Below are 12,109 nucleotides of genomic sequence, written 5' to 3' on the forward strand. Positions count from 1 at the left end.
TGCGTACACAAATGAGGTTCAATTTATTACGTCAGTGAGAACACTATTGCGAGTAGAAACAATGAGAAGGTCAATAATAAAGGCGTCGGTGCAATGGAAATATGAGCCCCGCTGGGGAGCCTCGGGTACTCGTCCGGAGGTGCCATGACACACTCGTCGCCGTTGAAGGAGATCTTTCTGGGAAAAGCCCATCCTTGTTTGAAAGTGAAGGTTCTTGGATCCTTGTGCAGTAGCATCTCTGTTTGTACATCTCGTTGTAGTTCTGAATTCCCCAGAACATGCCAGTGTCATCTGGAATATATATATGTATCACCTCAATCAATGTTAAAACTCGCATAAAAAAAGGGTCCTCTCATCTCAATGTTAAGAAAAATGCGCGGGGCGTTTGGTTTGGTTTGGTTTGGTTTGGTTGAACTTACTGAAGTTGCCATTCTGATTGAGGGGTCGGTAGTTGAAGCTGAAGACCTGAATGACATTTCTAAAGTTGGGATGGAGAGCCACCAAATTCCAGTGAGAGTAGTTGTTGATGTAGTTGAGATTTGTGAGGGTCATCCTCACACGCCAATACTGTCTGTAGTTTTGTTTGATATGCCAGTGAACCCGAATCGGACACATGTGCTTCGAACATCTCACGAAAGGCGACACTTGTTCCTCTTCCCTCTCACCTGTGTGTGGAAGTTCCAACAGGGGAGGTGTTTTCCCAGGCCTGCAAATTTTCCACACAGACTAAGACAAGGTGGTTTTGTAGAGCGAGCATAAGAGAAACCAGACAAGTTGTTTTGACTAAAAAGTAATCAACTTTATTGTGAGATAGAAGAACAAGTTATAGAGTAGTTACTTTACACAGCTTGATCCAGGTAATCCTTGGCAGTTACAGCTCGATTTTGGGCAAGACACAATTGTTTCATTGTAAAACGCAGACAATGACACACAGCATTTTGGTGCACTTGATGCTCGAAATTGAGAGTAGATGCAGTTCACATTCCATGTCGCTGGAACAAATTAAGCCGCACATTCAAACTAACTTACTTGTTATATAACACTTTTTTTTTTTTTTTTTCAAGTTGCAAGTTGTTATGATCTCAGCTATATATATATATATGTATATAACTCTTTCACATGAAGATACAAAAACAAATTTTACTCACCAAGAGCTTGTGTATATCTCCGGCCACCATCCTGGCTAAACCTGGTCGGCGCGACCTCAAAAGGGTTTCCACAGGTATAACCAGGCAATCCAAGAGTGAATTTCTTGGGCATTTGTATGTCCGTAACATTGTTGGTATCAGCTCCAGCAATCATCCGAAAAGAGGATACATAATTTGTGGGGTCCTGAACAAGTGACCCCAGAACCCCTCCTTTGCAACAATTGGAGACTTGCTTATTACAAGGAGCTCCCAACATGAGATCGACAATCCGCGGCTGCCTCTCGCAGCAGTGAGGGAGCTCTCCGCTGCCTCGGAACCTCGAGCAATTCCCTTGCTCGGTGGCTTCGGCGCCCCACATGTTCCATATGACCTTCTCGCCTTTCCACTCCCAACCTACCTTCCACCCAGGCATTTCTACATGGCGGAACAATTGGTTGTTGCGTATTGATACTGTTATCTGAGGAATTAAATCAAATTACTCAAAGGACAAAGCTTCTTATCCAAGGAATCATTGATAAATGTATTTAACAAGTAGATCCTATTAGTCTCTCTTGGATTAAGCAGTACATTCTATGTATAAAAAGATTTAATCTTGTGTGCATGAAACTTGTGAATTTAGTGACCTTGAAATAATCACTACACTATAGAGTATACATACGTGAGAGTGCAGTATAGTATAAGGTGCTAATTAAACAAATAAGATAACATATGAAAAATGTTAGTATAACTGGATTGTAGATGGGAATATATATTCACTCTCTCATGGAGAATGGTCCATTCATTTTTTTTGTGAGAGGGTGGGAATGGACAAATAAGACAACTCTATTTAATTTTTACTCATGCCTAGGTAATATCATATGACATACAAGGACATGGGTCCTACAAAATTGAGAGGCCTACAAGGACATGGGCCAAACACTAGCCATGCGCCAACCTCCATTGCCTAACGTTGATTTTATTTCTTTCCCCCTTATTATCATTATTTTAAGTTTTCCTGGGAAAGTAACGTTGATTCACTGACCAGAATTACAGAGCTAATTGCTGTGTGGGCCAACAACAAATGCCTAATGGAATTCAGTGTCATTGGGCAGACAAATTAAGGACCATTATATACACAACTCGTGAGCTTCAGCTGTCACATCCCATGCAAATTCAGACAAACAAATTGAAACTTCATAACCCAAAATCAAATACAATTAAAAAAAAAAAAAAGTGATTTGAGTATCCCATAAAACCTAATGGATTGGGAGGGAAAACAGAAAATAAGAAACGCAACCCATATCTAAAATCACTAACACATACTTTGTCTACTTGGCCCATTATATATTTCAGATCAAAGTTGTTGATTTCAATTTTGCAATTACAACTATATATATACATATATATATATATATGAGAATTAACCACGAGAAATTCCTGATTACATATAAAGTAGCCTATCTAATGGACAGGAAATTAAGAAAACATAAAAAGGAGGAGAAATTATAAGGATTTGAAAAACTCACATCATAAAGATTGCCATTTTGAAGAATAAAATCCCATGTGATGGTCATGTTGCCATTAGGATCCAAGGGATCATACCCATCTGCATTTCAATTAGAAAATATAAGGAATATACAATAGATATTCACTAATCTGATAAATTAGACAAATTCTCATATATATGAAAAAATTGGATATAAATTAAGTCCGTGACCATATTTTTAAAAAAAATAATAATAATAAAATAAAGGAGCAATACTACTTACAAGAAGGCGATGGGAAGGAGCTGATGAGAGAGAAGAAGCAGAATATGAAAGCGGCCTGAATGGCCATTTGGATTAGAATTTTCAATCTTTTCAAAAACCAAGGATTGAGTTCTTTTAATTTACCCAAAATTCAAATCCCCAATTTAATTCTAAGTTGCACTATTTGCCTCCAAGCAATGAACTTAAGTAACCCGTTCGTTTGGAGGAAAAGAAAATTAATTAAACTATATATATATATTTATATAACAGAAGTTTATTGATTATGTGGTTTTCTTTCACGCTCGATCGGCATGCAAATACATATATATATATAACAGAAGCATATTTGGACTAGTATTGCAAACAGAAAAGTGTCTCCTAAAAATTAATGGAAAATTAAGCGATATATTAACGTTATTAAAGAGTAGTTATTGTTTTTGCTTTTTTGTTTATCAATATTGGTTTACAACTATATCTCTGATATATAAATATATATATATATATATATGTGTGTGTGTGTGTGTGTCTTTTTGGCGATGTTTAGGTTCGGATGCATCCATGTGTTAGATTGAGTGTCAGTTTATTTTTATTCTTATTTATTTTTCATTTTTTTAACCACTATGTAGAGTAGTATTACTTTAGTGCTTATAATGCTCAAGGATTAATTAGTTCAAAAAAAAAAAAAAAAAGAGCTTTAAGGTGTTGTATGATGATCCGTGGCATTTGGCTGCCTTTCTGGGCAGTCAGTTATTTTTCGTCCTTTATATTTTTCAGATTTCTTCTGAGCCAATCAAATTTGAGTCGACTAGTGTAAACGAATAAATTTGAAAAATGCTTTATATGTGAACTAAAGTCCTGAAATATATTGTTCTCGTGTTATTCGGTCATCAGACCTCACGGCCTCTGCGAACTCTCTGTTGTCAGTGTTCCCGGATCTCTTTTCCCTTGACAAGGCTTTGCATTATTTTGAGCTTCTCAATCTCACCCCTCGTCGAATTAAAAGATGAGCTATGAGCTTAAGGTGATTCATGTTGTCACTTTCTCATCTCCTTTTCCGGATCTCACCGTTGCAGAGGCTGCTGCAATGCATTGCGCTTTGGAGGTGGCCGTCTGTCTTTGTGATCTTCAAATGCGTTTAGTAGTTTTATAAAGTAAAAAAACAAAAAATAAAAATGACTTTTAATCGTTTTTTATTTCTCTCATTTTACACTAAAATAAAAAATCGTTTTCATTTCTATTTTTTATCTTTATTGCGTCAAACGCCGTTTTGAAAACGTTTTTATTTTTTCTTTCTCAAAAAACATGAAAAATAAAAACGGGATCAATTCCAAACACGACCGTTGCTACGCTGTTGGGTACGGGCACGGAGACCGTTTGTCCCCATTTCTTGAAGGATCGCTCTTTATGAGTTTTCTTCGCTTCTTCTCATCCTATGTTAGTATGAATGTTAGGATGTTTTGTTGGATGATAGGCCCTCACCATAGTTGTTCTAGTTCAGTCGCTTCTCTCTTTGTTTGCTTGATTCTTGTTTTGCGCTTTCAATTGCAGGTTTCTTTGAAATGAGTCCTAGTGAGAGCGGTGCTCTCCCACTATTTAGTGCATGTCAAAGTTGATATTCAAAAGGGTGAAAAACCTGTTCCCCCAAGATCTTATACACCTTTTCTTTCATCTAAATCTCCTTCCAATTACAAAACTTTATTTTTAAAAATATATATATATATATATATGTGTGTGTGTATATATATAGACATGAGATATAGACATGAGTAATTTTTTGGCTCCCAAAAATCTGCTGGCATGTTTATTTAGAACCCCAGCAACTCTACTGGTTTCACAAATACTTCCCAATATCACATTTCCATCTCCACACGGATACTCCTTTACAACTGGAGCCTACGTATAATGATAAGTTCTTGCTTTTCTTCTTTTTTTTTTTTTTGGATTCATAGAGGGTAAAAACAGTGAGTAGTTTGGCAGATATGCACTAGAATTGGACAAAACGACATAAATAAATAAATAACTTCAAAAGTGGATATCAGCAAGAAAATGAGACTTCCAAAGGTCTTAACATTGCTCATTCATGCATGCCTACGTCTTTTCACACTGTCCTCAGTAAATGACTGCCAATGACTATGATCTAGGGCAGACAAGTCATCAAGCTCCGCAATGGCAAGTAAATATTGAGTGAGCTTCACGAGCTCCTGATCGCTGCCACGGCTTGAGTGAGCCTTCTTGAATGGCTTGATTGTCAAGCCATTTTGAGGGTTCATCACAAAATTTCTTCTCAGATCATCAAACATAATAGTATTTTTCAAACTGTAAAACTGAAACACAAGAAGCAGCAGAATCGATCAAATATGTGGTGCGATGAGTGACAGACAAAAATGAAATTAAACCTATACCACAAGGCAGTTGCAAACATTTCATACAAAAGAAATATTCTTCTTTTTTTTTTTTTTATCGAAGGACAAAAGAAATATTCTGTTTTACTCTCGCACTTTATTTCTCCCTTTAAGATTGGATAACTGTAACTTGGTACAAGGAAAAAACGCTTTATCAGGGTAAGAAGAAAATGAATATCATCTGCTTCTTCGTTCGATTCATTTATCTAAACAACTTTATACCCTTTCACTGGCACTGGCATAATTGCATATAATTGTTTTCTTCCTTGAAATCTAAGCGTGAAATATTCCACATCCAGATAAATACAATAGTAATATTTCATGAACAAAGAGGGGGCGGGAGCTGGTGGAGATCAATAAAAGTTCATACCTCTGGAAAATGAGCCCAAATCAAGCCTAGCGGCTTGCAATCGAAGATCCCACGAGTATCTGATTGGACTGTAATCATTGCTAAGTGGTCTAGAAGTGCCGTGATTTTGTAGTTAGGATTGTTGAGTACTCCGAGCTGTCCCATTTTCAATTCAACCCACTTCATGCTGCGTAAATAAAGAATACACTGTAGCAAATGAGCTTCGCGTATCCAATTACTTGAGAAACTAGAATAATACCACATATTGCAATAAATGTTCGTGAAAACTTCCATTTAGTGGCTAATCACTGATGAAGTTAAAATAAATAGTCTGTACTTCTCATACTTTATAACTTTTTTGTTGCAAGGTATCACAAAAAGTCTTGGAGTACCGAGTACCCTTCTGCCATATTTCACTCTTCACTTTTGTATACTTTGGTATGTAATAAATCAGGTATCACTAGGACAATGGGAAGGAACAAAGTCATGAACTAAGATTCTATCTGTCTCCTTCTATTATAATCATTTGAAAATAAAGCACTTATATCGAAGACAGCTACGAACCCTACTGTGTGATATTTTACCCTACTGTGTGATATTTTACAGGGAAGTAAGATATCAAATTTTCAACTTTGACAACATCTTTGTGGACATTAGATCTAATATTTCGCAAAACTACAACAAGAATGCCTTTGCGCATTCTTTCGACAATGTCCTCTCACTCTTAAGCCGATGCATCTTTGACCAATCAGTACAAGAGCTTCTACTTTCAAAATAGAATAAGAGATTCAGCATATAATTTGTTCCTTTTGAATCAGTGTATTCCAATGTCATTGTTTATTTGCTTCTCGAATTTATTATACATAATCCATTTAGGACTTGAATGCATAATTAGGTTTAAGCGGCACTGAATGCTAGATTCTTTCACTTAAAAAGTACAATAATTGGACTGCTGTATTGAGAATTATGTCCCAGTCATCATGAATGTAGTCTTTCAGGTAGAATGGAAGAGATATATCTTGTACAATTTCATATCAAATAATTGGTGGTCATTAGAATGACAAGCTATTTAACGTAAATTAACCTTTTGAGCCCTATAGGTGTAGAAATGTTCTTATTTATGAACATAAGAAATCCACAAAATATGATGAACTAAAAGAGAAAATGAGCTGCATGGATATCTGACCTGGTTGCAGACCATATCATGATATCATACTCTGCATAAGCAGCCGTGAGAAACTCATGAAGATCTGGCAAAACAAAGTCAAAGTTTAATAGACAGATAATGTGTGTGTATATATATATATATATATATATAATATACATATATGTTTGTGTGAATCGGTTTATTAAAACAGATTGCTTACAAGGCCGCATAAGTTCAAGAGGATTTTCTGCTGTAGACCGGTGATCAAATAGAGTATAATCAATATCCAGAACAAGCAGTTTCTTCCCCTCACGGCATGGATTCCGAAGCTCAATCTACAATCCATTACATAACAAAAGGAAGTAAAACAAACATGTCAAGCTAAGAATGTATTGAATAGGGAATTCTGTTCTACACATCCTAAAATACGGCTATAACCAACATTCAATTTTGAAAAAAATGATCATATCCATTTAGGATTACACCATGGCTCATGCACATGCACCTCAAATATTCATGACTATCATCAGTTGATAAAGATGCTTAGTCATTACTCTTTCAGTAAAATGAAAAAGTCCCATTCATCAATAACAGTATGTTATTTAGGAAAATAAGTATTTGCACCAAAAATTTAAAAAAAAAACAAAAATACAACATGCACATCAATAATCAAATGACAGGGATAGGGATCAAAACTTTGTGATACAAATTCACGTGGAGGAGATTTGTCATATTTTTAATAGCAAACATGCAATCTTTTAACATTAATAGATGCAACAATTTTTAAACACTATCAGTAAAAGAATGACGACTCATAATCCACGTCAGTTTGTATTATAAATTTCGTATATAAGTTGCGATCCCTGGCATTATTCGCAATCACATAAACAGCCTTTTGAAATTTTGGGTAATTACTACCTTGCACTGATCTATGCGCCTCCTCAACTTCTGTTTGTTAACTTCTTTATCTTTGATATCGACAGCTTCATCTTGTCCAAGCTCAAAATCATCAACAATTTCCGGAGACTCCACTTGGTCCACTATTATTTCATCTTCCACAGTTCTGTAAAAATCCAGTTTAACCTCGACCACATCACAAAACAGTAATTCCAAAAAACTGGGAGTTCAAGCAATTTGTCGAGCAGTTGCCGCGCAAAACGCAACAGACGACTAATCGAAATCCATGAATCAAACACTCGGCGCGCATAATCATTTTCAAAAAAAAAAAAAAAAAATTGGGAATAACAGCAGCAATGCACAATTTAGGAAAAAAAAAAAAAAAACTAGTTCAAGCAAATTATCAAACAGTTGGTGCGCATAAGTAGTTAAGAAAGAAGAAGAGAGAAAAAGGGAAAACCCGATCATGGTCATTTTGAGAGAGGATTTGAGAGGGACATGCGAGAGCAAGACCGAGTCATCGGCGAGCTTTGAAGCGATGAGTTTTGGGTAAAGAAGCTTCTGGCGTTTGGGCAAGACGTTGGTGAGTTGGCAGATTCGGCGTTTCAACTCGCCCACCGAGTCGTCGCCACAAACTCGGACAGTATACTCTTTGCCGCTCCATTTCACCGTCAGCGTAAGCTCCTCCTCCGATAACGACGACGTCGCAGCCGATCCTTCTCCGGCCATTGGCTTTACCTCTCTCTCTCTCTCTCTCTGAGACCAAAAACGAATTTGTGCAATAATCAACGTTTTCAAAAAGTATGATTTTATTTTATTGTTAATGAACTCAAAAAAACAAAAAATAAAAAGTTCTCTTTATGATTCGGACAAATCGGTCCTGGGTCCTTTTTTTTTTTTTTAAAATTTTGATAAATTAATCCCCTTATCTCTTTGATATTTAGCAGATTTTATCCAATTTGAGAATCAGTTTTTTAATATTAAAAAAATCAATTTTTATAAATTTAAAAATGATTATAATAATCCTCAATATCTTGTGCAATTTTAGATTTCGTTCATTTCACCAATTCAAGTTTTACTACAGTAAAAAACCCACAAAAACTGTCACATCTAACATTTTTGCTACAGTAAAAAGCTCTCACATAAAGTGACATATCAACTCAAATTAAAAACTTAAATCGGCAAACTAAACATGCCCTTAATAATTCTTGGCAAATTGATAATGAATCTCTACAAACAGGTTTAGGATATGAGAAAAGACGCTGTGAAGGGTTGTTTTTTTTTTTTTTTTAAAGAAAATTTAAAGAATGAAATGTTTCACCACCCAAGGATAAGATCTCACAACCTTATGTAATATTCAAGAAAATCTAATAATTAATAAGTAGAATTAATTAAGGATTTTTCATAATTACGTCGATATATTCATAAGAAAATATAAGTACAGTGCTTATAATGTTAAGTTTTGACGTTAGTTACAAGATATGGTTATGAGAGAGAGAAGACAAAATACAAAAAAAAAAAAAGTCAAGTTTTGACTATTAAGCCTAAAAATAGTTTTAAGACTTGAAATAGTCTAATTTAATATACAATTAACAATATAAAACGATATTAAATTATTTAGAGATTAAGATTGGACTGTAAGTAAATAATAAAAGAGAACTCGTGAGAAAATTAAATTTTCTGTCGGTGAAGTAAATAATCTCTAGCTAGAATAAATTATATCTGTTTGGAGAGAACTTTTAAGGATAAGTTCTAAGGATTTAACTTTCTCTCTCCTCTCACGCATTTGTTTCTCTCTTCTCTCGGACGTTCTCTCTCAAAATAAAACCGTCCATGGCCAAAATCTCAATTTGAGATTCGGACCTCCATTTTCGACACAGTCGGTGTCAATGGAAAGCTTTCGACGAGCTGAGCATTTTGACAGGTCGCACGACCCCAAACTCCGCCGGAATAAGCCGCAATCACCGGCCGAAGTTTCAAAAACAACCAAAACTTTTGATCGCGATATTTCCTTCATCCGACCTCTGATTGAGGTGATTTCAGTCCCTATGGACTCAATGCAGCGAGACGAAAAAAACCCACCTATTTTCATAGCTCAATTATGGCCGGAGCACCACCATCCGTGGTGGTCAGAATCACCGCGCCGCCGTCGTCGTTTTTCTTCCTCCGGGACGCCGTGGGTGTCACCACCCCTACCATTAGATTCAGAGTTAATAGACGAGTCGATCCCGACTAGATTCAGCCATCACCGTCGCCATTTGGCCAGAAACAGAGCTCGCTGCCACTGTCGTGATGGTGTAGGTTGGTTCCGACGATCGGACCGTTAGATCGTCGTGAGTTTCATGTCAAAACACTGATAAGATCATGGGTAAGAAAACCCCTCAACCAATTTTAAGATTTCATGACCAGAAATGTGAGATTTGAGTCGCCGGATTTTACCGACGTTGCCAATCCTGATATGTACCATTACAAGCCGAATGGTGTGAAATTGACAGCACCAATGGACTCATAAAGGTCGATTTAGGGGGGGTAGGACCCAAGTCCGCCGCGAAAAAACTCTCCGGGAGCCTGCGCCGCCGTACTCCGCCGTACACCGCCGCCGTATTCCGGCAAGGTGTCGTTTCTCAGGCTATCGACTTCCGTTTAATGATCCGATACCATATTCCGACTCGTTTCGACGTGGTGAATGCAATGGTGACCTCCATTCGACCAAATTCAATTTTGATATAACTGGTATGGTACCGATTGCACGTAGATCGAGGTGAATCGAACGGATTCATTGAAGTTCAGAATTGAATGTCTAACACTTCAATGATGCTAGTGGATCATTCAAAGCGTTTATGATTTCTCTTGGAACAGATATCAAGGAGATACGCAGTGAAACACGACAAGCGGGTATTACCGGAACCGCTTAGCTCGGAATTGAGGCAAGTACAGTATAATTAATGATAAGTAATTTAGACATATGACATCCATGGGATATGTTATTTATGAATTCACGAATTCGTAAAGGCAATTATGGAAGATAGAATTATGAGGATTTAATTAGTCCTTATAATATAAATTATAATTTTTATGATCCTTAATAAAAAGGATAAATACGTTCTATAAGAAAGGATTTCATTTCTTTTATGACTATGCTACATAAAATGGCATACTAAAGGTTAATCCCACCCTCTGAATGGGTGTTTAGTTACAGAACTTAGCAATAAATGATAGAAGATCTAGACGAGTAGAGAATTATGCTATAACAGGAAAGCAGGTAAGTACCAGTAGTTTGTTTTTGTCTATGACACGAACGAACTTATTCTTCTGTGTTGCACAGAATTGTGCATATTACATGCTCAATGAATGTTAGAATAAGAATGGTGTTTCTTGAATAATGTATGATACTATGAACGATTCAAGATGTATGATGTTAGGAATGTTTTAAGATGTACAGTGCTATGAATGTACTTATGGACCGTAAATAGTAGTAGAATTTTACTCTACAAAAAGTATGACGTTAAGTCAAAGACAATTTCATAGAAAATTGATGGAAATGCGTTAAAACACAAAATAAGATTGAAATTACTGTCATGCTGAGAAAATATGACAATAAAATGACGTATAAAGAAATCATGATAAATTGCTCAAAAATGCATAAAGTCATAAGATTTAACTAAAGTTGCCGTTTCAATGAGAAAATTGATAAACGGTAAGATACCAAACATCCTGTTTATACCAGCCTTCAAAGGAAAGGTTATTATGAGACTATGAAAGAAATGAAACCGTGACTGAGTTGGATTGGTTAGCTACCCCACTCCTCACTGGTTATGCGCGCTATGGTACAATAAGATAGGGCCCCTAAGAAGTAAAATACAAGAAAATGAAAAACAGAAATCGTTCCATATAAGGGTACGATATCTATAAAAAAGAAAGAAAAGAGAGAAACACAATATGAAAGTCGTTCAGAACGTGAAAATACAATGTGAACGACTAAAAAAGAGACGAAAGCTGAACAAAGTACGTAATGAAAGAAGAAAAACATAAGCGATATACATTCTAGAAGTACAGAATGTCTTAGGATATATGACATGAATGCATATATGGGTATGCATTATTGTATGCTTTTACTATGGCCTAATGTTACTTGCTGAACGAAAGCTCATTACGTTTGTTCGTGTTGTAGGAAGCTCAGGTAAGACACCCGCGCCCTGTCCTAGAAGCATGAGATGTAATAGGATATTTATTATTTATTTAATAAAGGAGTTTATTCATTATTTTATGTGCATATATTTATGAATATTTTATGAATATCAATGAAAATTCCATGATTATTTATGTGACCTTAAACACTGTATATAAGTGTTATATACGAGAGGATAATGTTTAAGGATAATAATCAAAAAGCAATGTTCATAATGAATTTAATTAAAGTTTAAAATCTTTAATTAAAA

At 35.9% G+C, this 12,109-nt stretch overlaps 2 protein-coding genes across 2 annotated transcripts; both read right to left on the reverse strand.

The window, feature by feature from the left end:
- Positions 1-26: 26 nt before the first annotated feature.
- LOC21390375 (COBRA-like protein 6) lies at positions 27-2,963 on the reverse strand. The gene is given in 7 exon segments (XM_010104148.2): positions 27-250; positions 253-291; positions 420-706; positions 839-992; positions 1,149-1,605; positions 2,654-2,733; positions 2,897-2,963. Coding segments are annotated over 7 exon segments (1,308 nt in total).
- A 1,741-nt stretch (positions 2,964-4,704) lies between these two features.
- LOC21390376 (ubiquitin-like domain-containing CTD phosphatase) lies at positions 4,705-8,551 on the reverse strand. The gene is made up of 6 exons (XM_010104149.2): positions 8,131-8,551; positions 7,692-7,836; positions 6,994-7,108; positions 6,813-6,876; positions 5,648-5,813; positions 4,705-5,199 (listed from the first exon to the last, which is right to left on the reverse strand). Exons 1-6 carry the CDS (start codon positions 8,397-8,399, stop codon positions 4,954-4,956), a joined length of 1,005 nt encoding a protein of 334 aa, XP_010102451.1. The 5' UTR covers positions 8,400-8,551; the 3' UTR covers positions 4,705-4,953.
- Between the last annotated feature and the right edge of the window lie 3,558 nt (positions 8,552-12,109).

The sequence above is a fragment of the Morus notabilis genome, unplaced genomic scaffold (assembly GCF_000414095.1).
Source record: "Morus notabilis unplaced genomic scaffold, ASM41409v2 Scaffold221, whole genome shotgun sequence".
In the NCBI taxonomy this organism is placed as follows: domain Eukaryota; kingdom Viridiplantae; phylum Streptophyta; class Magnoliopsida; order Rosales; family Moraceae; genus Morus; species Morus notabilis.

Bases quoted from the DNA above. Each gene is read 5' to 3' on its own strand.
- LOC21390376 (XM_010104149.2), bottom strand. From the start codon at position 8,399: ATGGCCGGAGAAGGATCGGCTGCGACGTCGTCGTTATCGGAGGAGGAG. The intron at 7,837-8,130 runs GTTTTCCCTTTT...GGATTTTTACAG, and splicing joins CTCAAAATGACCATGATCGG to AACTGTGGAAGATGAAATAA. The intron at 5,814-6,812 runs GTCAGATATCCA...TTATTTACGCAG, and splicing joins ATGATATGGTCTGCAACCAG to CATGAAGTGGGTTGAATTGA.